General features: G+C 30.0%; 1 protein-coding gene across 2 annotated transcripts; it reads left to right on the top strand.

Moving 5' to 3' along the window:
* The first annotated feature begins 513 nt into the window (after positions 1-513).
* On the top strand, positions 514-26558 carry LOC111300615 (cysteine-rich receptor-like protein kinase 2). 2 transcript variants are annotated; one of them, XM_089746843.1, is made up of 8 exons: positions 515-1060; positions 3473-3891; positions 6158-6286; positions 16372-16499; positions 16869-17082; positions 17620-17851; positions 18279-18426; positions 26166-26558. In XM_089746843.1, exons 1-8 carry the CDS (start codon positions 669-671, stop codon positions 26478-26480), a joined length of 1977 nt encoding a protein of 658 aa, XP_089602969.1. In that variant the 5' UTR covers positions 515-668; the 3' UTR covers positions 26481-26558. The 2 variants fall into 2 exon arrangements, with proteins under 2 accessions (XP_089602970.1, XP_089602969.1); XM_089746844.1 differs by lacking the exon at positions 6158-6286 and having other exon boundaries at positions 514-1060.
* Positions 26559-27219: the final 661 nt, after the last annotated feature.

The raw sequence follows: 27219 nt of genomic DNA, 5'->3' as shown, positions 1-27219 counted from the left end.
ACTTAAATATATATATATATAATCAACTCGATCATTCATGCCAATTCATAGCGCCAAATATTTTCTCTTACCTAACGGTTGACTGGTTGTTTATAGTCAAGCCTTGGCAGTTGGGTGATAGGTCGCTTATTGGCTGTGAGTGTTCATTTGGTCATAAGGACGTGAATGGATCGAACTGAAAGCCGCCCTGGACCCATTATTTTATGCAATTGACAATGAGTTCTAGGTTAGATATGTTTATTAATCATAGCATATTCGTATTCTTCCGGTGCTTCCTTGTTTTTTTTTCTTTGTTTGATAGAATGTCATCCACTCATTTTCCTTAAATTTCCGTCCGTGTATTAGATCAGTTGTCATTTTCACATAAATTTATAATTGTTTTAGATGAGAGGTTAAAAAAAAAAAAATTATGGCCATAAAAATTTAAATTTTAAAATTATTAAATATATTACGTAAATTAATTAATTTAGACTTTTAATTCATAAATTTGCTTATTTTCATTCTAGAAATTGTCCAACAATTCTCAACTAAATCTATTATTTCAAACTTACCCATTTAAAGCTTGGGAGAAAGGAGATTATTTCTTCTCATCTTTGTTCCTTGTAGCCTGCAGCAGGAGAATTCTTGTTCACAATTCCTTACAAATTGAAGCAAATTTATAAAAGAAGATGCAATCCAAAACAGCCTGCAACATAGCTTGCTTGTTAACCATTACAATATGGTGGGGGTTCCTGGAAAAGAGTGTTTGTGCTTCAGAATCAGGCCCACAGCTCAATCTGCTTAATTCAGGATGCAGCCAATACAACGTTACCAACTTCCAAGACTTCAGCAGCAATCTGAACGCAACCTGGGTTCAACTGAGAGAGCAGCTCAACAGCAACAAATATTTTGCAACAGCTCAACAAGCAAGGGGCTCGGACCCAGCCTATGTCATGGTGCAGTGCAGGAACTACCTTACCTCGGCTGACTGCTTGGCTTGCTTCGAAGCTGCTCTAATCCGAATCCGGAATTGCTCTGCTGCCAATGGTGCCCGTGTCATCTACGATGGCTGTTTCCTTAGGTATGCCCATTTTCCAATGTGCTATTGTTATTCGAAACATATCCAGCCAAATAATTTCACTGCTAAATTTCAAGATGGCACTCAAGTTTTTAAGAAAATTTTCCAATGACAGATTATAATTAATTTTAATGAGATAGATAGAGTCTATTGGGGATTACCACAGTTCTAATCTACTTGTTATGCTAAAAGATTTCAATCTAATCACATTAGCAGAAACAAAATCAAATAATCAATTAATTACACAAAAAATAATAATTTAATGTGGTTTGATCTAACTGACATATATTCACATATGAGAAAAAAGATCCACTAATTGTAAAAAATTATATCAAAATAATCATTCACAATTAATACCCATAAATCTTTTCAATCTCTTTTAGTTCTATGAAACATTCTCAACCAAAACAAACATATACATTTATACGTACATGTACTATATCTATGTAGACCCTCTCAATATTTTTTAGTTCACTCATATGCACCATACCTATGTGAACCTTCTTAGTCTTCTTTAGTCCACTCAAACATACACACCTATAAAGACATTAAATCTCTAGTAGTCTTATAAAGTATCTATCTCATAAAACTCTACAACTCTCTTACATCTTCTCATACCTAACCCTATAGAGACTTCACATTTTTATAACCACACAAACTTGTCTATTAAGAATCTTTTTCCTCTTAAAATTCTTTTTCTACAAATCAAACTTATTTATTAAGAATCTTTTTTTCTCTTAGAATTTTTCTTATGCAAGTCTTCTTGTCCATCAAGTAATATCTAGCCAATTTCAAACAAATCTCTTATGAGATTTAAGTCGTTATTCCTAACAATCTTCACATTGACTCAAATTTTATCAAATCATTCATTTTCATGCTAGATATGTTTGGCTCCACCTATAATGGAAGTTTTATAATCATCTTCTCTTATGTGTCTTCACACTTCATGCAAACCGAACCTCAATCCTCAAAACTTGAACTTGAACTCGAACTCTTCTCTTGAATCAAGCTCCTCTAGGCTTGCCTCTTCCTATGTCTTGAATTTTCAACTCTTCTCACGTTTTGAACTTTCAGCTTTGATATCACTTGTTGGGAATTACCATGGCTCTGATACCATTTGTTAGGCTAAAAGGCTCCAATCTAATAACACTATCGAAAGCAAAATCAAATAATTAATTAATCACACAAGAGATAACAACTTAACATGGTTCGATCCAATTGACCTATATTTATGGATGAAAAAAATGATCCACTAGGTGTAAAGAATTACATCAAAATAACCATTCACAATTAATACCCATAGACCCTCTCAATCTCCTTTAGTCTTGTAGAGTATTCTCAACCCAAATAAGTATATACCCTTGTACACCCATGCACCATACTTATGTGGACCTTCTCAGTCTTCTAATCCACTCAAACATACACACCCATAAGAATGTTAAATCTCAAGTAGTCTTATGGGGTGTCTATCTAATAAAACCGTACAACTATCTTACATCTTTTTTTTATACCTAATCCTATAGAGATTTCACCTATTTATATCCATATAAACTTACCGATTAAAATCTTTTTCTTCTTAGAATTTTTTTTCTGTAAATCAAACTTGCTTATTAAGAATTTTTTTTTCTTAAAATTCATCTTCTGTAAGTCTTCTTATCCATCAAATAATATCTAATCAATTCCAAAATAAATCTCTTATGAAATTTGAATCACTATTCTGAATAGAGTATAGACCCTAAAGTTATCCTAGTTCTTGAGATAAAAACTAGGAATAAGCCAGAATTTTTTATTAGAAAAATGTCAACAAGCATTTTGGAGGAAAAAACTATTGGATCAACAAAATCAAATTTCAAGTGTAATAGAATTCAAAAAAGTGAAAAATACGTAGCTACATTTGCAATTTGATTTTGCAAGGGTAATAGAAACTTGAATTGATTTTGCAGTTCTTTCTATTTTTAGTAAAAGCTATCCTACCAATCATATAAATAACCTCATATGTTATTCCTTGGTTGGTACGAGAGATCCTTCTGCAGTGACCAGTGACCTTGCCTTCGATGTGCTCCCCACCGATTAATCCGGTTGCTAAACTAAACTTAAAGTGTTATTAACATTGAGTCGTCTCAATAGTTAATAGAGTTTGTTTTTATAGCATAATTATTTAATTTTATAAGCAGGTTAAGAAATTGTTATATTTTTTATCATATTATAAATTATGTGTTATTCATAATAGAATTTAGAAACCCAAAATAAATAAATGTAATAATATTTCATAATTAAAGTTAAAAAAAATTAAAAAATTTTCATGATAAAATATAAGGAAAAAATAAAAATATTAAATATTAAAAAAGAAAAGAGTACATAATTTTTTTGGAGACGTATAAATTAAAACATGTTGACTATTATGTTGATTTTAAGGTATGAGAGCAACAACTTCTACGACCAAAGCACACAGGAAGGCCACTCCATGATATGTGGAAATGAGTCCGCATCGGAGTCTAGTGCTTTTGAAGCAGCGGTGCAGGGGCTGCTAGCAGATCTTCAAGTTGCCATACCAAGGATTGACGGTTACTTCGCTGCAATTAAGAAGGAAGTGGATGCCAATGGCAGTGGCGGTAGCGGTGAAGGTACAGCCGTATATGGCGTGGCACAATGTATCGAAACCATTACCGAAAGTGGCTGCCGAGATTGCATGCAAGTGGTGACTACTGACATTCAACGATGCCCTCCAAATAAGGATGGTAGGGCCATTGATGTTGGGTGTTTCTTGAGGTATTCAGACTCTCCTTTCTTTGCCGATAACCAAACCACTGACATTACGCCCTTCCTGCGAACTGGTTAGCCCTTGACTTTATCTTTATCCTATTTTGTGGTTGAAAATTGAAATACACTCTTATTACTTCCTTTTTAATTTTGAGGGTAAAATAATTACAAAAGGAAATAACATTTTAAATGGTTTTCTTTTTACATTGCATAATTTTTTAGGATTGATTTTACATTTTAAATATTTTTTCATTTTTATCAATGAAATTCAATCTTTAACAAAATTTTGGAAAAAAAAATAAATTTACCATTTTAATTATATGAGTAATTTAAATTTACCATTAATTTTTTAATTAGTATAATTTTATCAGTACATTTTTAATTTTAAAGTAAATTTGATTGACATGACGATTGAGAAACGTTTTGCAGAATATTTCTTTAGAAACTATTTTATTATTAAAAAATCTTTGAAAACAACGTTACAAGGAAAAAGATCAAAACCAACTAAAAAATTATGATGTGATATTTTATTTAGTAAAATATATATGACGAAAGAAGAAAAGAAAAGAAATAAAATAATAAAAATAAATTATGTGCCATTATGTTTTAGTAAAAATTATCATGATAAAAGAAGAAAGTGAATAAAATAAAATTTGAATTTTAGTTTCATTATTTTTTTTCTTTTCATGACATTTTCCAAATCGTTTTTTAACTATAAAACAATATTTCTGATAGAATATCTTACTAATTATTCTATACTTGCTCCTAAATTAGAAGTATGATGGTAAATTTGTTTTAGAGTTAAAAGCATGATGGTAAAATTGCATTTGTATCAAAGGAAAGATTAAAGATAAATTTAGATCACTTACATAAGTATAATAGTAAATTTGTATTGTATCTCTAAAATTTTTAAACTTTATAATCGAATTTACAGTTACTTAATTTGAGACTAATCAATGAATCATTTTTTTTCATCATCCACGAATCATATTTAGTAGGAACAAATTAATATATTTGATACTAAATAAAAATATGTAAATATGAATTAAGATTAAATATTCATTTAACCTTCAAATTATATCAATTTTGTCAAATCGATATCTAAAAAATAAAAATTTATAAGTAAATACTTAAAATTTATTTCAACTGCACACTTTACACACTTTTTAGCATCACCGTTAGTCAACTAATTAATCTAGCAAAAACAAATATCACGTCATTTGTATTTTTTAATTTAAAATTTAAAAATAAAAAATAAAAAAGTTTTGAATTGTGTTTTTAAAAATAAATAATTTTTAAAAAATAAAACAAAAACAAAATGTAGGAAATAAAAAAATTTAGAAAGAGAGGAAAGAATGAGAGAGAAGGGAAGGGCTACTGCCAGCACAATTCATCAACTAAGTAATCGTTTGGATCCTACCGTACTTTTTGTGTTGTGTGATTAAGCTTATCGTATTTTCAGTTGAATCAAAATGTTAATTTTAGTGAGATCTAAGTCAGCATAAATTTTTGATTAAAATTTTTTTAATCGTAACTACAATAAATTTTTTTTTCAATCGCAGTTACAGTAAATTTTATTACTATTTTCAATCTCATCATAGTTAATTTACCATCCATCCAAATGGAACCTAAGATAGGTTGGCATCAAGTTGTCTCAAACAAAGCAAATCAAAGTTGATCTATCTTAGACTGGCCAATCGATGGTCTATCAACTCTTCCACCTCCTTTTCTCGGCCCTTTTGGTTTTCCTTCACTTTCCCTCATTTCTTTCTCTCTCCTTGAATCCTTTCTTTTTTTTTAATTTTTCAAAAATTTTTAATTTTTTGTATATTGAATTTTTAAAAATAAATCTCCACTTCTTTCTTTAATATTTATAAATAAATTTTCATCTTTTATTTTTTGAATTTTTTTATATTCTATTTTTAAAATTTCTTAATGCTAATGTCTTGATGGATCCACTAGTAATATGTTTGCTGACTAGGCAGTTGCCTGATGACTGGCGATTTATCATAGATCAAGTTTGTCAAACCACAATAGAGGTAGTCTCTATGGTAATTTGTCGAAATACAAGTTCATGCATGTAATTGTAAATTTTTAATTATTAGGTGCCAACTAATAAAAGATATATAATTTGTGAGGTAAATGAGTATTTAAGCTTATAATTTAACTCAAATCAAACAAAAATTTGTGTTGTTTCTTTGTAAAGATAACGCATCACTTTGTTTTTGGATGATTTGGTGATATTGGTATTAAATGTTTACTTTTTACTTATATAGGCATCATATATAAGAAAATTTTTTTTATTTTGTATACAAGTATTCGATTAATGACATCTTTCAGGTAGTTCAAGCAAGAGAAATGCCATCATAGGAGGAGTGGTAGGAGCTGTTGCACTTCTTTTGCTCATTATTATAGCATTGCTTGTTTGGTTTAAACTATCAGCAAGGAAAAAAGGGACACTTATTAGAGGTAAACAATTAATACACGACTTCTCCTACAATTATTTTCATTTCTTTTTTTTCATTAAATAATAAATATCTATTTAAACATACAAGTGAAGGGCAAAATGATTATATAATTAAGGTTTTGGATGTTCTGCTATAATGAAGGGCAAAATGAATATATAATTATTATTTTTATTTCCATTACGATGCTATAGTGATCATGGGTGTGGTATATAATTATGTGGTCAAGAGGATCTTGTTTGATAACAAGAATTTGACCTACGTTATGTACTACGTCATCATGAAGAAAATGGGCATTAAAAAAGATTAGTTGCAACCAATCACCACAACCCTGGTGGGATTTGAGAACGAGCAAGTACTAGTGAAAGGGACTATCAAACTACCGATCTTTTTAGGAATGAAATTAGGGATGGTAACCTCGGCATAGAATTCATGTTAGTAGATGTCTCATCTGCCTATAATATGATATTGGGCCAACCTAGCTAATCTATTATGTCGCTCATAGGCACAGCTTCCCATCTAAAGGTAAAATTTCCAACACTTCAAGAGGTTGGAGAGGTGAAGAGAAACCAGTCCATGGCACGACAATATTATGTCATGATAATGAAAGAGAGGACTAGGAGCAGATTGGCAGCCCAACTAAGACTAAAATTGCTAAAAAAGAAAGACAAGCAACAAGAATTGAGGAAAAGCAAGAAAATAGGAGTAAAAACCTACGATATACAACTGACCTGACAGAGGCGTACTATTAAGCCACTTTAAGCTTTTAAGCTCTAATAGCTTCAATAAAAGATACATTTTTTGTTTCATCTTTTGAACTTTTGAAATGATTTTAAAGGTGACCAAGCTCTTAAGCCGGTGAAACATTTATATATCATTTGTATTAAATTAACATACTAGCTACGACAAAAATTGAAATGAGAAATACATTATGTTCAACATTTGTTTTGATCACTTATAAATAAGATACTAATTGTCATGCCAAAATCTATTTTTGTAGAAAATATCCCAACCTAACTAAACAGAAAGTAATAATTGACTATAAACCTAACCTAAATGAAAATCGACTTGAGCCAAGAGAGAACCTTGTGACTATACCATTTTAAAAAAATATTCTAGAAAAACATATATGAATCGAAACTAAACTTGAACACAAAGAATAATTAATTTAGCTCTTAAGAAATAATGTCAACTTATTTACATGAACAACGTCCAACATGCCCCGGATTGATACTGAAGTAATGGTCCATAAGCTGCATACTAGCTCGAACATGAAACTAGTTCGGTAAAAGAAAAAGACATTTACCTTAGAAGGATAAAAAGTTATCGAGGAAGAAGTCGATAAATTATTTCAAGTGAGCTTCATTAGGGAAGTTTACTACCCTAAATGGATAGCCAACGTGGTTATGGTAAAAAAACATAGTAAAAAATAAAATATGTGTATTGACTTTACTGACCTTAATAAAGCATGCCCAAAAGATGATTTTCTTCTCCTTAGCATAAATTAGCTAGTGGATAATAGTGCTGAGCATAGAGTCATTAGCTTTATGGATGTTTACTTTAGCTATAACCAAATGAAAATGTTAAAGGAAGATGAGGAGAAAATAGCTTTCATCATTAAGAAGGGCCTTTATTGTTATAAGGTGATGTCATTTAGCTTGAAAAATGCAAAGGTGACCTATTAAAGGTTGGTCAACAAGATCTTTAAAAATCATATCAGTCATAACATAAAAATGTATATGGACAACATGATAGTCAAAAATAAAAGCTTCGTCAAGCACTTGAAAGACCTTTAACAATTTGATAAAAAATAATATGAGGCTCAACCTGGCAAGTATGCATTTGAAATCATGTTGGATAAATTTCTTGGCTATGTGATTAATAAGAGAAAGATAGAGACAAACATAGAAAAGGTTCAAGTAATCTTGAATATGAAAGCACAACTTTAGTAAAAGATGTATAAAGGCTAATTGAAAAAATAGCTACCCTTAGCAGGTTCATATCCAAATCGACAGAACCATATCTATCATTTTTTAAAATTTTTAAAAATATCTCTGATTTCAGGTGAACCCTTCAATGTCAGAAAGCAATTGACCAACTTAAAGAGTTCTTATCTTTTTCGTCTATCCTTTCTAAGTTGAGGTTCGGTGAGACCTTGTATTTATATTTGGTAGCAATAAAGCAAGCCATCAACTTGACCTTAATTCTTGAAGAAGAAGAAAAGTAAAGACCAGTCTGCTTTGGTAATAAGGTATTGATAAGGTCAAAGATAAATTATAGCAAAATAAAAAAATTAGCTTATACGATCGTCACATCGATAAAACAACTCAGGCTATATTTTTAAACCTATACGGTACATGTACTGATCGATGATCCGCTGAGGTAGGTTTTACAAAAGCCACAATTGTTAGAAAGATTAATTAAGTGGGCAATAGAGCTTAGTGAATTTAACTAGCACATACTTTTTAAGTTGACCTTAAAGTTTCAAGTGTTGGCAGACTTCATTGTAGAGCTCATATTGGTTTATTTTGATAAATAACCTGAAGAGAATGAGAAAGTTATAGAAAAAGAAAGGTGAAAACTTTTTGTTGATGGATCAGCCACTAGCAGTGACGATAATGGTGCCAACCACATTCTAACAACCTAAAAATACTGTAATATCAGTACGCCTTAAAGTTTGGATTAAAGACATCCAATAATAAGGTGAAATATGAAGCACTAATAACTAGTTTAAAATTAGTAACCAAGCTAAATGTTTAGCATATCATCATATATAGCAATTTTCAACTAGTGGTCAGTCAGATAAATGGTAAATTTGGAGCTTGAAAAAAAAAATCCAAATATATTTGGATAAGACACCCACCATCGTAACCAACTTTCAAAAAGTCAAGGTAAAAAAAATATTGAAATCTGATAACTCGATGGTAGATGCCTTGTCTAAATTAGCTTCAGGAATAATGATTAAGAATTTAGACTAAGTCCTAGTAGATGAATTGGCATAAAAAATACCAAAGAGAATCTCGTAGGACAAATCGAGGACAAAGAAACTTAGATGATCCCGATTAGGGTATACCTGACTATGGGAGAGCTACCCAAAGATAGATTCTGAGCTAAAGTATTAATAAAGAAGGCTTCCCAATACATGATGATCAATGAAAAGTTATACAAAAGATCTTTTAGCATGCCTTATCTAAGATGTGTCGATGATGAAAAAGCAAATTATGTCCTAAGAGAAACCTATGAAAGAACATGTTAGAATCACCTCAGACTTCGGCCACTTGCTAACAAAGTTTTTAGGTAGGATTATTATTAGCCTACTATTAAAAGGGATGCAACCAATCTGGTTAAAAGATGTGACAAATGTTAAAGGTTTACCCATATACAACATTTTTTATTGATCGAGCTCATTCTTATATCAACCATTAACCCTTCATGCAATGAGGAATAGACATATTTAGACCATTCACCTTAGCCACAGACTAGAGGAAATTTATTCTAGTAGCGGTAGACTACTTCACGAAATGGCTAAAAATTGAAGCCCTAATCGTAATAATATAGACTCAAGTCGAGAAATTTATGTGAAAGAACATAATTTACAAGTTCAACCTATCTTAATCCATAATAATGGATAACGGTAAACAATTCAAAATTTTGAAGTCTAAATAATGGTGTTCAAATTTTCATATCGACCTAAGATTTACGTCAGTCATTCACCTTTAGTCCAACAGACAAGCCGAGGACATAAATAAGATAATATTGAAAGCCCTAAAAAAAATTAGATGAGATGAAGGGAAAATGGGTTGACGAACTCCCTAGGGTACTTTGGGCCTTGAAGATGACCACCAAAGTACCCACAAACTTCATTCCACCTAGCATTTAGAACAGAAGTTGTGGTACACATCGAGATCGATCTTTCAAACTTGAAAGTTGAGTTAAGGTTAGAGAAAAAAATGAAGAGGCCTTAAGGGCCGACCTAAATATAATTAAGAATAAAGAGACGTGGCTCTAACACAAATAATAGCTTATAGACAGAGGGTATCTAGCTATTATAATAAAATGGACTGACATAAGAACATTAAAAAGGGTGACCTAATAATTAAGAAGGTTGAAGCCTCATGAATTAATGACCAAGATAGCAAGTTAGCTTCGAACTGGAAAGGACTATATAAAGTTAAGGTGGTTGTCTATGACGCGACTTACAGATTACAAAATATAAAAGGCAAATTCCTATCAAAGACATGAAATGCGAATAATTTAAAAGTATATTATCAATAGCTCAGATTAAACTGAGCTTATACTTGTAATCCAAAAAGCAAGTAAAAGTTATGATGATCAGCCTAAGAATAATGTTTTTGACCTGATGTATTCAACCTCAAAGTTAGGCCATTTTAATCCTTAAATTGTGCAACCTAATTAATTCTGACCTAATTCTAAGCTTACTTAAGCAGGGCTGAAATTCATAATATTTAATTATTCTAATTAAATCAATTATCTTGGAAAATTTAAGCTTAGGAGTCACTGTTTGAGCTAATTTTAAGTCGTGAGGTCATCTTGTACATGGCTATTCGAGCTTATACTTGGCAAATTCAAACTTAATAAAACTAAACTGAAACTCTGGAACAAAATGTTATAAGTTTTCTATTAGTAATCTTAGGTTAGTAAAAAAAGAATTGTTATTGACAAAAATTTATTAGAGTGATTTTTTTTTTTTTTGAGGTCACTATAAAAACTCGACCTTATACTTTAACAAAAAATTCATAAAAGGTCTACAAAAGTTAATAAAAAAAAAAAGAGCTCAGTATTAGCAGTAGTAATAGTGGCACTAACATCTTTAGCAATAGCAGCAGTGACATTGGCTTATTCCCCTTAACTGTACCCTTCTCAGCCTTAATCCCTAAGGCAACCTTAAGCTCAGCATCCGGTATATCATCATCATCTCTCTCATCATCGTCCTCGTCAAAAGGGTTTGAAAGAGGGTTTAATCTGATATTGTTCAGGTCAATAGCAAAAAAATCAAGGTTAAGATCAGCAATTTTGAATTACACCTTATCTTTTGCCAATTCGAAAACACTAATCTTGTTTTTTTGAATAACTCCACTTATAGCTTGAGGAATTTATTGAAGGTTTTGAACTCTTCATTGGCTTTTTTTTTTTAGCTTTTTCTTCTTCTTTTCTTTTTTCTTAACCTCTAACTCAGACCTCAACCTATTTATCTCAGCCTGAGCATTACCAAGTTTCCACTCTGCCTATTCCCTTATTAACTGTACTGAGGCCTTCTTGATGTGAATGCTTTCTAGCTTAGCCTTTAGCTAATCAATATTTTTTCTTTACTTGACCTCTTTTTTGTAAGATACGTTGAGGCTGAACCTCACATTGTCCAAGGCATCTAAGTTTTTTTGGTGCTATTCGCTTAGGATGGTCATATCCTTTTTGACCTTGAGCGGATGGGTTATAGCTAGATATACGTGATGAGAGCTTAAGTAGTGTTTTTTACAAGTGCATGGGAGAGTGTTTGAAAGATTGCATGAAATGAACTCAAACTTCATAAAATAAAAAATAAAAAATGATGGACTGAGCTGAAGTTAAACAACACTTATTACTAGGAGAAACCGTGACTTTGCAAAACTTCCTGGCCATATCAGAGTTCTCGAAGAGGTCATCAGTTGAAATGTACTTCAACCTCATACAAACCTTCTTTGAGTTGAGCCTTAGTACCTCAGACTCTGGATTTTTCAAGGTAAAGGAGGAGGCATTAGTCTTTGATTTTTTGTAAGGGGAATTGTTGAGGAAACTCTCGTTGAGCTATGGTCTTGTGTGTTTTGCTGGCGAGGGAGTGCTCAGCTAAAGAGCTCAATTGCTTACCCATTATAGTGATTGATAATATTATTTCCCTTGTGAAAGGGGGCTTTGAGCTAGATCTTTTTGCTCTAGGCTTTCTTGGGCTTGGGCTCATGTTGAAAAAGGGAAAAATTAAAGTCTTTTTCAAAAAAAGACATTTTTGCAAAATCAAGATAAGATTTATTAGATAAAAAGTCAAATGAAAGAAAGATCTTACGAGGCTACCTCACACCTACCCTAACACGTTGTCCCATTTATTACTTCAGAGAATATCAGCTCATGGGCAGCTATGATCAGCTACCCCATATGGGTGTTTGCCATTATTTTGTCTTAATCTGATAGATCTAAGACAGAGAGAACAACAGGCACATTTACAAATTAGTCGGGCTCATTTATTATTTCTCAGGCCTCGACCTTGATCTTGGCCTCGATTTCGATCTCATCATATTTATTTTGTTTTTATTTTTAAAGGCAGAAGAAAACTAACTTCTAATTTTTTTATAGAGCTCGAGCAATTAGTGAACAATTTCTTATTGGGTCGAGCTGTAACATAATACCACCTCCTTTCGCTATGATGCTTTTTAATAGAAAATAATTTTTTTAATAAAAAAAGATCAAAAAAAAATCTAAATGTTGGTAAAAAATGATAAAACCTACCATGTATCGTATAGAGTTAGAGGTGAGTTGAGTGATAGTTAAATTATAAGAATTAAAAATTAAAATAAATAAAGAATGAAGTGAAAACTTTAGACTGGTCGTGAACGAATCCCAATATACATAGAGCTGATATGGCTCTAGTTTATAAGTGAACTGATATGAAGAGTTTGACAGTAATATGCTATACCCCTATGTTGAACACATATTAAGATAGTTTTCAAGATTGGTCTTACCTTTCAGTTCCCTCATCAAATCTTTGAAGGTTATACCAAGGTCTTAGAGAATATGTACAGAAACCTTGACCAACTTATCCTACCTCGAAGAACTCCCCTCATTGTTACCATCTTCCCTATTAGGGGCACTTTTCTCTTCCTGTTCCTCCTTAAAACCCTTTTCATCTTAGAGTCTTCATCTTCAAAAAATTCAGTCTTATGAGCAAAAGTAAGGTGCCAAGATGGAGTAGTGGCTGAAAGCACCACAATCTTGAAGAAAGAAGAGGGAATATGAGACTCTTGAAAGGAAGAGGTGATGTCAACAAGAGTTTATTGAAAAGGAATAGAAGAAATAACAAGGGCATATATGGGTGAGAAAGCAAAAGAATAAAAAAATGATGAAACTAGACCTCAAAAGGGGGAGTAACCAAATAATAAGGAAAGTAAACCATAAAAGATGGACCAACTTGAGAGATAAAAAATAAAGTGGATTCTTCAAATCAAAATCTATTTGAGCACATACTCTTCCGTCATTGCCCTTCCTTGAACATGGAGTTGAGACAATAAGTGCTCTTGTGATAGTTTCAACCTCCGATAATTGGTGGGACTAGGTCGTTGTTGTCTTACAAAAGCTGACCCCTTTAGGCTCTACCCTAAAACTCCTGGCCTCCCCAAAATAAAAACTAAAAGACATATTGAAGAAAGAATGTACCAAAAAAAAATGAAGAGAGCAAAGAAAAGAAAAGAACAATAAGGTCGAAAAGAGAAAAAGCTTTTGAAGTCAAAAAATTAAATTAGATGGAAAGCAAAAAAATAGAAAATGTGGAAAGTGAAGGCTCTAAGAGCCTTTTATATAGTCGCACCTTAAATTAGACAAGTGGCTCAGATTGTGACACATGTTAGAGCATTGTTCGAAGATATTTTTTTCACCTTCCCCATTTTGAATTTTACCACTCAAACTACTTTTCTCCTCATTTAATATGACCTCAATCGCCAAACCTGGTCAGATCAGTTAAACCAGACAATTATTCGGGTCGAACCACCCTAGTGAACCGATGGCCAATTCATCACTAAAATTCAAAACAAGGACTCAAATACAAACTTCTAGAAAAATGTCTAAATCTCACATCAACCAAACTAGCTCCTATCCTAATCTTAGATCATCCCAAATAAATAACACCTCAATAACCTTTAATTTAGCCATGCACTTAACTTAAAGCACACACGCAAGATCGAACTTGTGCAAGGTTGGCTCACACCACTTCACCTCAAGCCTTAGAAAAAGGCCAATTGTCTCTTGATGTATACCTCTTACCGACCTGGGCCATAGGAGATCAAATTCTTGTGGCCCCCTTTAAGTTAGCCGATCTATACGAAATGAACTAACAGCATGCCCAACAGTCTAATATTCAGACTACATGGTGGGGGGATAAAATGTTGGGATATTCAATGGTCTAAAGGGCATAATGGCATTTTTTTTCATTAAGGGTCTTTAGCAGATAGTCAAGGGTATTGTGGACATTTGTGCTGACCTGACATGTCAGGTCAGCCTATCACACTCAATGTCACATCAACTCGGTCACACATTATTGTTCGTCATTGACTCACTACCTTTAATCTATAAATATAAGCATCTAAGCAATATTATCCCAGGTTCCATCTTGTCTTAAACCCCTTTCCTTTCTCTCTTTTCGACCTTCCTCATTTTGATTTTTAACTTACGCATCGGAGTGCAAATGTAGAGAACACTTCCTGCTTTTGCATCTGATTGTATTCTTTCCATTTTTTATTATTTCAAGAATATCTTCACATTGGAGCTCAGCACAAACAAATTGATTAGGAATGTCAATGGGTAAGTTCTAAGAGGGTAAAGCATTTTTAATTTTTATTCTAATTTTTTATATCATATATATTCTAGTACCTATATCCAACGAATATTTTAAATTTATCCACATCTCTATCCTCGTAATGATTTAAGATCTATTTGGATAGGTAATGGGATTTATTTCGATGAGATTAAAAATAACGTGATGAAGAGATTGTTATTATAGTGGTAAGATTAGGTATTGTAACAGTAATATTAAAATCAATTATAGGATATGTGTTTAGATGCAAATCCAACAAAGATAGTAAGATAAAGTATAGTGAGTAAAGAAATGACTATTAGAAAAAAGAAATTAGACTAAAGTTTGTATATAATAAAAAATTTAAATTATTTAATATTTTTAAAGTTAATAAAATAATTAAAAATTACTAAAATTTTTTATTCACTCCTAATTATTTATTAATTAGTTTATCTTATAATTATACAAAATCTTTATTATATTAAATTAAAGAATTTATTTAAAAATTGCTAAATAAAAAATAAAAAATGCTAAGTATTATAAGCATTTTTGTCCCTACACTATTGCTATGAGGGCAAAAATGAAAAAAAAAAAAGAAAAAAAAAACAATGTGGAACCTTTGGTATAATAGAAAGAAAGGGTGTGGTGAAAGATTTAAACTTTTCACTACATCTTCGAGCTCCAATCAAAAATTGAGGCAACAACACGGTGAAAGCAGTTTTTTTGCATCACAATGAGGTGACCTAAATAGATTACCAATGTGATTGGAGGTGCCAACCGCATAACACCACATCCAATTGGGGATCTAAATGGATTTTTTAGTGAAACAAAAATTTTTTGTATTTGTTACTCTTTAAAAAAGACAATTTATCTTTTAATTTTTTATTTTTATCCTGTATATTTATGTATTTTTTTATGTATACTTTTTATATAAAAATATGTTAAGTTTAATTAATCTTGCATAGTTATTTTTTTTCTTTGATATTAAAAAAGACAATTTATCTTTTAATTTTTTATTTTTATCTTGTATATTTATGTATTTTTTTATGTATACTTTTTATATAAAAATATGTTAAGTTTAATTAATCTTCCATAGTTATTTTTTTTCTTTTATTATTTCTTTGACTTTTAACTTTTGATGTTTGATTTTTGACTTTTGATTTTTGATTTTTAATTTTTTTTCTTTAAGTTTCAACTTTCTAATTAACACTATTGCAAGAAAGTGAAACTTTTATGTTTTTCTCTAATCATCACTCTTTTTTTTTTAATTTTATCACTTTTTATAAGTCATTTAAATTATGAAATAAAAATATTACCTTTAACCCTAAAAGGTGTGGTATCATAGGATATCTAATAATTTGATTTGATGATATTTAAATTCTTATCCAATAAAAAATAAATTTTTATTGTGTTATATTGAATTAAATTATTTAATAAATATGTAAAAAATATTTCTTCCACTAATTTCACCATAATATCGCAATAACGCATGAGCGTCCTCTGCCTATATATTTTCTAATTGCTTTCATGTGTAACAGGTGACATATTAGGCGCAACGGAGTTGCAAGGCCCAATAAACTACAAATACAAAGATTTGAGTACTGCTACCAAAAACTTCAGCGAAGAAAATAAATTAGGAGAAGGTGGTTTTGGTGATGTGTACAAGGTATATATAAGAAAACAAGCAAACAATTTTATGAAATATTTCTATCTTAGAATTTTTTAACTTTACAAACAAAATAAAAATATTGTCACATGTCTTATAAAATTATTTTTTAAAAAATTAATAAATTAATATAACAATTAAATAAACATATGACTAATCTTAGATTTCCTTCTATGTAAAGAAAGATATTTCTTGTTCTTGCAATTATGGAGTTAAATTTTTTTTTTTTTACTTAAGGTTGTCAATGATTAATCTTTAATTATTAGAATTAAAAGCTTAGTATTTTAATATCAGATATAGTTAATATGGCATCATAAATTTGTTGAATTTGGTGGCTTATTAATGATTTTCTTGTATTAATGTGACCAGGGCGTTTTAAAGAATGGGAAAATAGTTGCAATCAAGAAACTAGCCATAATGCAATCCCGAAGAGCGAAGTTAGATTTTGAAAGTGAGGTTAAGCTGATTAGCAATGTTCATCACAGAAATCTCGTTCGTCTTCTTGGATGCTGTAGCAAAGGACCCGAACTTCTCCTTGTCTACGAGTACATGGCAAATAGTAGCCTTGATAAATTCTTATTTGGTAACCATTTTTTATCCCTCTCATGTCATCTTTTAGATAATAATAAATAGATATTATAATTTATATATTTATATTTATTTATTTCGTACTAAATATGTATAAAATATAAAAATTATTGTTTCATAATTTATATTTACATGTTAAAAACACTGACATTTTTTTTTTGTTTTTACCCAACTTCATATATGATTTTTACTTAATTTTTAAATCTTATCGTTTTTATTTTTTATTTATCATGTTAATATATCATATTTAGAATTAATAAATTTAATCAAAACATTTGACTCGAAAAAATTATTACATAAATCTTAATCATCGTATATCAGTTCTAGCTTGTAAGCCAACAAATAAATAGTCATGTCAACATTCATGGATCCAATATAACTAAAATCTATATTTGTACAGTTTGTTAGTTTATAATTGCTAGGAGTGAAATTTTCCTATGTATATTTTATTTTTTCTGCATTGGTTATTAGTTCAATTGCTTTTGGTGTTTCAATTTGTGATGGATCGTATCTTTTCACTGGATGGAAACAGGCGAAAGAAAAGGGTCTCTAAATTGGAAACAGAGATATGATATAATTCTAGGCACTGCCAGAGGCCTTACATATCTGCACGAAGAATTCCATGTATGCATCATTCATCGTGATATAAAGTCTAGTAATATCCTTCTTGACGACGATTTCCAACCTAAAATAGCCGATTTTGGTTTAGCAAGACTTTTACCTGAAGATAAAAGTCATTTGAGCACCAAATTTGCTGGAACACTGTAAGTTTTTTTTTTTTTTTAATTGCAGCTTCAATCTCAGCCAAAACCTTAATTCTGCCATGGCCAGTCGTTATGAGCAAAAAAGGAGTGTAGAAAATTAAAAATATTAGAAAAAAATTTATGTATTTATTTGCTTGAGAAAATATTATACAAAAATGTTCTATTTATATAGATGGCTTTTGCTAATTAAAAAAGAATCATACGATTGTATCATATTATATTAAAAAAAAACACACAACTGAAATTATTTTTGTTATTTATGATTTCACTCTCAACTTAGATTTTTTTTCCTTCCATTTTGTAATTACAAGCATGATTTTCCGTCTCAATTTCAATATTTTCTGTCATAATAGTATATATTATTATTGTTGTTTGCTCATCTTGGCTAACGATATAGATAATTAAGTAACCGCTTATAATTAATTAGGGGATACACATCACCGGAGTATGCTATCCAAGGACAATTATCAGAAAAGACTGATGTCTATAGTTATGGAATTGTTGTACTTGAAATCATAAGTGGTCAAAAGAGTTACGAGACGAGGGCCGACGATGCTGAGTTTCTCCTCAAGAAGGTAGACTCAGGCAACCTTTATTCTTTTAATTTTGCATAATTCTCTTCCTTTTTTTGTTGAGATATCCTAAATCATGGATTTTTTTTTTTAAAATAAGGTAATATAATCTTTTAATTTTACAGACAAATTCATATTCCTTTATCACATGATATTTATTTAATAACTATATATACAAAAGCGAAAATGGGGGAATATGTAGGTTCATGGTCCCTTCAAAATTTTTGATAATATTTATATTCTTTAATGTAAAACTCAGCCCCCTCTCAATTTAGTTACTATTTCGGCTACCATCGCGATTTTGCTGGCTTTACTTATGTATATATATAATTATATATCAATTTTTTAATTTTTTTAATTTTTTTCTATACTAAGGTGATAGAATATCAATCTATTACAAATTGACTTTAAGGGTTAAAATGTTAGAATTTTTCATAAGTAGGTTACTGCTAAGTAGTGATTTTGATTTAATAAAATCAGCTGATGGATTTAATTCTAATACAAAATAAGTATGACAGTCTAATTAATTTAATGTGATCACCTAAGTGTGGACTTTACATATCTTACTGGGTTGGTGTGGTATGGTAATTGATAGGCCTTGGGCTCGATAAGCCTTTGATGGGGAGGTTACTATGGTTAATTAATAAGGTTAAGATCCCCTCTTTACTTCTTAGATTTGGTAACTATCAATTGAAAAACCACTAACGAGAGAAGAGTAAAGAAGAAAACCATAGTCACTTCAAGGATTATTTTGTTTCTGCAATTTCATAATGACTACTCAAATAAGTACGCCTTATCTCGTCAATTTAGGAATGGTGTTCTAATTTCACACAGTGATTTTGAATTAATGCTTATATTTGGTATCAGAGCATGATTGTGTGAAATTAACTAATTTCATATTAATTTAATTGATTTCTTGGTGAACAGCTTGTTTGAAGCAAATAAGTTGTTGTCATAATTTTTTTAATTCCAATCATTATTTTCAAAAATTGGTTAAGGGCTTTTGTTCCTTTCTAAAAAAAATTAAAACCACTTAAGGATTGTTTTTTAATCCTTTGAATGGAAAGAGAAATCAGGGTTCAAAATTTTCAATTACAATTTTGATTAAAATTATTGTTTTAATTATAATATTAATATTTTATGTGTTTAATCTGGAATTGATCTTTAGGTAATGTTTATAATATGTTATAAACTTGAATCAAAATGTTTAATTTCATAAAATATTGATATAGATAACCAAATTTTTAAAAAAAATGGATTGTATATGGGTATGTAGAATCCAAAATTTTCTCAAAGTTATCCTGATTATGTTGTTTTTTTATGCAATTTTTGCATGGGTTTGATAGAAAATCACCTTAATTGAATTTTGGACACTACAATTTGTTGAAAACACCATGAAAACGCATTGAAAATGACTAAAAACTGTCAATAGATTTGAACAGGTTAGAAAACCTATCCAATTAGGTCAGGTTAACTCGACTAGAGGAAGAAGAATACCAATCTTGCTATCTAGGCGTGGTCATTTTTGCTTCGATTTTTTTTTACATGCTTAGAATTTTATTTCTAATTTTTCTATGATTTTTTTAGAATTTTTAAATTGCATGAAATATTTATTGTTTAATATTCATGCTTTGTTCAGTAATTACTACACATTGTGCATGTGATTTTATTTATTTTATTTTATGATAAAATATTTAGGTATGCTGGGAGTCTAATGGTAAAAGGTACTCTCCCTAGTTAGGCCTTAATATTTATGTACTCTTGGGTTGAACTTTATGTGCATAATCAATTAGTAATTAAAAATAGTTTTAAATTAAGTTTAAGACCCAAATTTAAATACAATAGACATTGTTTCTAGGACCTAATGAGATACATTTACATTTAGTATCTCAGCTAGAATGGTATATTGCATACATTAAAGTTGAATATGCAAACTAAAAATTTTGGGCAATTAATAAAATTTCCTGGCTTGAAAAATTTTTCATTAATTGATATAAGTGCTCGGTTGTCAAAGTGGCTTACTTATTGAAATTAATAAAATATTTTATCATTCTAAGGTTATGAGATGATTATTAAATCATCATATGTATTTACCTATCCAAAGGGGGTTAATGTGTAAGGTAATTTGTTTTAGAACATAAAGCATCATAGTTGAGGTTGTATGGTCTAAAAAATCTATCTGCTTAAAGGGGCTAGGTTTTTTGAAAACTAAGACATTCTTATATTAGCTTTACGTAAAAAGTTTCTAATCACATGTTGCATTCTTTGTCTAAAGGAAAGTTTATGATAATGCACTAAACCTTTCAATAATTGTTAACACATCATGAATCGTTGTTATACAACTTATGATATTGCCCATTGACTAATGTTGCATTTTGTCTTAAACATGACTTACTCTCAATAACAATCAAGTCACTATCGAAGTACTTAATGGGTCTAATTATAAGAGATGGAATAAAGATATGAACTTTGCTTTGTTTATGAGTGGGATAGATATAGCCTTGCATTTTTCAAAGCCTATTGATCTTATCGATGAAAGTATTGCCAAACAAAAGGACTTTTTACCAAATAAGAAAGGGCAAATTGCTTGTGTTTGTATGCTATTAAAAGGTTTATCTCTGAACACCTTTTGAGTGGTTTCGAAAATCTAAAATTACCGGGGATCTCTACAATGCTGTAGGTAATAGATATAAAAAATCTAGTACGTTTGAAACTAGGAACCTTATGAGTGAGCTTACAAGTATGAGATATGATAGTGCAAAGGGTTTTAAAGATTTCATTATGAGAATAGTTCACATTCAAACCAAATTGACTTCCCATCATTGTTCACCATGCCCTTAATTCATTACCTATTGAATTCACCCAAATCAAAACTACTTATAATGCTTTGAATAATGTTTGGAGTGTTAATGATCTTACCTCAAAATATGTTTTTGAGAAAGAAAAACTCAAGAAAGAAAAGAGTTAGAGTGCTATCTTACTCTTTACTTCAAACATAATTATCAAAGAAATTATAGGAAACCTTGAAGATTTGTTCTTAATGCTCGTAAGAAAGTTTAAGATAACAAGGGACAAGGTAGTGGTCAAACTAAAAGGGTATGAGGTCCTACAACTATCATTAAAAAAGATGTCAAGTGTTTTTCCTACAAGACTAAAGGTCATATGAAACATGAATGCCCCAAATATAAGCCTTGGTTAGAGAAAAAAAAATAAATAAGAAGGTAATTCACTAGCTCTCATTTGTTTTAAATCCTACTTTGTTAGTACCCCATCAAATTCGTGGTGGCTTGATAGTGATGCAACTATTCATGTTATTGTTACCTTGCAATGGTTCAAAAGCAAATAGAAGTTAAGTAAGAAAGATGCCAAACTTAAAGTTTGAAACAATGCTAAAGTAAATGTTAATTATGTAAGAACAATAGGTTTAAATTTGGATTCTAGTTTTCAATTTATTTTGGAAAATGTTTTTTATGTACCTTTATTTAGGAGAAACTTGATTTCAGTTTTTGTTTTGGACAAACGTGGTTACCACTTTGACATTGAAAATGAAAAAGTTAACTTGTTTTTAAATTCAAATGTTGTTGGTGAATTTAAACTTGTTGATAATTTATATAAACTATGTTTGGCCTTCAATAATGAATTGCTTGTTGATAATTTATATAAACTATGTTTGGCCTTCAATAATGAATATAGTTGCAATAATATTGAAAAGATAGTGTATAAAAGATCTTTGATTAAAGAAAACTCTTACTTGTGGTATAAAAGATTAGGTTACATTTCCAATGAAAGAGTTTAAAGATTGATAAAATATGATACTTTACCATCTTTTGATTTTAAAAAAGTAGACACTTGTATTGATTGCATAAGAGGTAAACTAACTAAACTAAGAAGAAAAGGGCAACTCGTAATTTTGACCTTTTGAAAATTATATATACTGATATTAGTAGACCTCTTGCATCTAATTTGTACGGTAACAAATATTTTGTTACTTTTATTAATGACTATTCTCACTATGGGTATCTTCACTTGTTTAGTGAAAAATCTGATATTGTTGATAAATTCAAAATTTTTACGACTGAGGTAAAAAAATAATTAGGAAAAGTCATCAAAGTTGTTAAGTTTGACCATAGAGGTGAGTATTATGGCAGACATGGTAAAATTAAATAGCACTTGGGATCGTGTTGCCAAGTACTTATAAGAATGTGGGATTGTTGCCCAGTAATATACTGTGCTTGGTAGTCCTAAACAAAATGGTGTGATCGAAAGGTGGAATCACAACCTTAAGGATATGATAAGGAGTATAATGAGTAGGACTAATTTTCTTAAATCTTTTTGGGATGAAGCTATTAAAGTAGCCTTGTATATACTTAATACAGTACTTAGTAAATATGTTCTTAAAGCATCTTTTGAATTGTGAACTGATATAAAACCCAACTTGAACCACTTTTAAGTTTAGGGATGTCATTTGGAAATTAAAATCTATAACCATTTTGAAAGAAAGACTGAACCTAGGAGTACTTGTTGCTTTTTCATATGGTATCTAAACCATCCTAAAAGATATAGATTTTATTGTCCTACACATGGAACTAAGATTGTAGAGTCACAAGTGACAAAGTTTCTTGAGCTAGATGTTGCTGAAAAAAGTATGGTAGAGACTGTGAATAACAATAAACTTGTTAGACAAGTCTCTATTTCTTTACTTAGAACACGTGATATATTGTGTCAATGGCCATAGAAAGAGAAGATCGAGAGCAACTGGATACAAGCTCTCCTCATATTGATTTCATTCTTGTTAATGTATTGAAAGTTTAAGAAAATGATATTGAAATACTTCTAAAGAGATCTATCAAATAAAAAAGATCTACTATCTCTAATGATTATGTAATTTATCTTGGAGAGAGTGACTATCATATCAATCACATAGTTAACCTTGTAACTTATGGTGAAATAATTTTTAAGTCTATAGTCTAATGTATGGATTGATGTAATGAAGGATGAGATGAATTTATGACTCAAAATGGTGTCTGAGAGCTTGTTAAACTACCAAAAATATGTAAATCCATTGGCTGTAAGTGGGTGTATAAAACCAAAAAAGATTTTAAAGGAAAAATTAAGAGGTTTAAAGCTAAACTAGTGGCAAAATGATTTACTCAGAGGAAATAAATGGATTATAATGAAACTTTTTCACTAGTGTCTTCTAAAGATTCATTTAGGATCATTAGAATCTTGGTAGCACATTTTGACTTTTAGCTTAATGAGATGGATATAAAGACGGCTTTTCTCAAGGGTGATCTCAAAAAATAGGTTTATATGGTATAGCTGAAGGGATTTTAGGAATATAGAAAAGAGCATTTGGTATGTTAGCTTAAGAAGTCAATTTATGGCCTTAAGCAAGCTTCTAGATATTGGTATCTAAAGTTTGATGAGGTAGTTACTTCCCTCAATTTTAAGAAAAATAAAGTTGATCAATGCATATGCTTTAAAATTAATTGGAGTAATTGTATCTTTCTTATTTTGTATGTGAATGATATATGCTAGCTTGTAATGATGTTGGTTTATTACATAAAACTAAGCTGTTGTTGTTCAAGACTTTTGATAAGAAAGATCATGAAGATGCCTTCTTTGTTCTTAGGATTGAAATTCATAGAAATGGGTCCTAAAATCTATTGAGACTATCATAAAGATCTCACATTGATCGTGTGTTAAGTAGATTTAACATGTAGAACTATAAAGTTGAAGATACACCCATTGTGAAATATGATAAACTTAATCTTAGTTAATGCCCAAAGAATGATTTGGAGAAAGAATCTATGAAAAATATACCATATTCTAATGCAGTTAGGAGTCTTATGTATGCACAGGTCTGCACTAGGCCAAATATTGCTTTTGTAAAGGGAATTCTAAGGAGATATATTTCTAATCCTGGTATGGATCATTGGGTTACTACTAACAGAGTGATGAGGTTTTTGTAAAAAATTAAAGACCATATGTTGGTCTACAGAAAGGTGGACAATCTTAAGATAGTTTAGTATATATATTCTGACTTCACTGGTTGTCAAAATGACATAAAGTCCATTTTAGGATATATTGTTATATTAGCTGAAGAAGTTGTGTCTTGAAAGAGTGTGAAGCAAACACTCTTAGCTTCTTTTACCATACATGCTAAGTTTGTAGCATGCTATGGAGCTATTACACAGAGAATTTAGCTTAAGAATTTTATTTTAGGTCTTTGAATTATTAATTCTAATTTTAGACCATTAAAGATTTATTGTGATAATAAGTCTGTTGTGTTGTTTTCTAAGAACAACAAGAGCACTAGTGGATCTAAACATTTGAAGATTAAATATCTTAAAGTCAGAGATTTTGTGAAAAATGGTAAGGTTGTTGTCAAACACATAAAGACTGGCAATATGATTATTGATCATTTAACTAATTGATTAAAACCTATAGTGTTTAGTAAACATATTGACAATATGGGTATTCTGAGGTCTTTTGATGTAATTTATTAAAATGAGTATATCATTATGCTTTATACTCACACATCATGGTTTACCTTTATGTTGGATCTTTTTTTTTTTTATATTTGAAATATCTATGTAATATTTGATTCCATACTTGAATGATAATCATCACTGGTTAACATTTTATGTTGTTATTTATTATGTTAGTACATATACACTTAAAAAATTAAAGTTTGCTATATGCATTGTAAAGTTTTAAGATTTGGTATCTGTCTTAAGTATGATTTTCATAAATTTTGGGTATGTTTCATAAATAATAGTAACAAGTAATCTTAAGGATATTAAGGAAACATACAGGTACATCTGGATGTTATTGAGATTTCTCAGTAAGTTTAGAGAAATCAGCAAGGAGATTGATAATGAAAATGACTCATTAAGATCATATTTAGGTGTTATTTTCTTACTACATAACCATACTAAAATCCATTGTCAATAGAGTCTTTGCTACTTGTAACCATGGATTGATCTTATGTTAATAAAGGGCATAACGTCAACCATGATTCGGTATTATTTGGTTTGATTGGATAGGATCATTAGATGTTATGTCAATGGCTAAATTATTTTTAAAACTGTAGCCATGTCAAAGTAAAATTAACCAGCTTTGAGTCTTATTTTTTAAATTATGTTTTCTTAAAATCAAACAACCTAATTAGTATTGTCTAATTAGGAGAATGTTAGCATTTTTGGCAAGTTTGCTACTATTAATTGGTGATTTTGATTTAATAAAATCGGCTTATGGATTTAGTCCTATACGAGACAAGCATAAAAGCCCAATTAATTTAATGTGTCACCTAAATGTAGGTTTTGCACATCTTATTAGATTAGTATGATATAAAGATTGTGTAGGCCTTTGACCTAGTAAGATTTTAATGGAAAGGTTACTAAAGTTATTTTAATTAATAAGGCTAAAATCCTCTCTTTACTTCTCAGATTTAGCAACTACCTATTAAGAAACCACTAACAAGAGAAGAACGAAAAAAAAAACCATAGCCATTTCAGAGATCATTTTGTTTCCACGATTTCACATTGACTATCCAAACAAGTATACTTAATCTCTTTAATTTATGTATGGTGTTCTAATTTTCACATAATAATCTTAGGTTAGTACTTACATAAAAGACCAACATCTTTACATAGGATAGTTTTCCCATAAACCATTGGATTGTACAAGAACCAATTATTTAGTTGGATGGTTTTGATGTGCATGGTTTGTTTAAACAGGCATGGACATTGTACGAGAATAACATGCACCTAGAAATAGTGGACGGAAGCTTAGATCCAAATGAATATGAAGTAGAAGATGTGAGAAGAATAATGGAAATAGCATTGATGTGTACTCAGTCAGCCGCTTCTCTGAGGCCAACCATGTCTGAAGTTGTTGTGTTGCTAAAAAGCAAAGGATCAATGGAACGTAGACCAATTACTATGCCGACTTTCATTGAATCAGATAAAAAGATTGGACAAGACACGTCCACATCAACTGCCTCCTCAGCATCTAATGCCACTGCTTCTATTAGTCAAGTCTCAGGTCGCTAGCCATTCTTACATACTTGTTTTTCAGGTTTTTTCTTTTGTATAAAAAAATAATATCAAATATAAATATGTAGAATAGTATGCGCTCCAAATGCTCATAAATAAAGAATTATTGAATTGTAATTAAAAATTCTATGATTATCTATTTTGTAATTAAAAATAATATATCAATGAGATGATGAACTTCTAATTAATCTTTTATTGATTAAAAGGCAATAACAAAAAGCAGTGAGTCGTACCTAAAAATATATATATAAAGCAACAATATTGAATAAATTTTAAATTGCTATCTAAATAATGAACAATTATTTTTTTTATTTTTAATAATGAATACATAACATTATCGCTCAAAATCAACTTAGACACTTTTAAGTACTATATCTTATAAACAATTTTGCATTTTCTCAATCCAATTTCATGATTAATAGTTTTTATTAATAAATTGGCTCATCACTTTAGTTTGTACTATTTTCAAATAAATATCCAAAGTACTTACATATTTATGTTTTATACTATTTACATATATATTGATGTGAAGTTTACAAAAATGTTATATAGAAGTTAATATGTAATTAAAATTTGTATTTGACTTTTAAGAGAATTCTAAAATGCTAAAAATATTGACACTATTAATTTAAGAGTCAATGCACTATTAATTTATATACTTTAGTTTTTAAAATGTATTTTAAAATACACTATTAATTACTACAAAATTATGGTATTAAATTACATTTAATATATA

This window comes from Durio zibethinus, chromosome 18 (assembly GCF_047325235.1).
Source record: "Durio zibethinus cultivar Kanyao isolate XHJ-2024 chromosome 18, ASM4732523v1, whole genome shotgun sequence".
Taxonomy (NCBI): Eukaryota; Viridiplantae; Streptophyta; class Magnoliopsida; order Malvales; family Malvaceae; genus Durio; species Durio zibethinus.
Note: the sequence above shows the minus strand (reverse complement) of the source record. Positions and strands in the feature narration are given on the sequence as shown.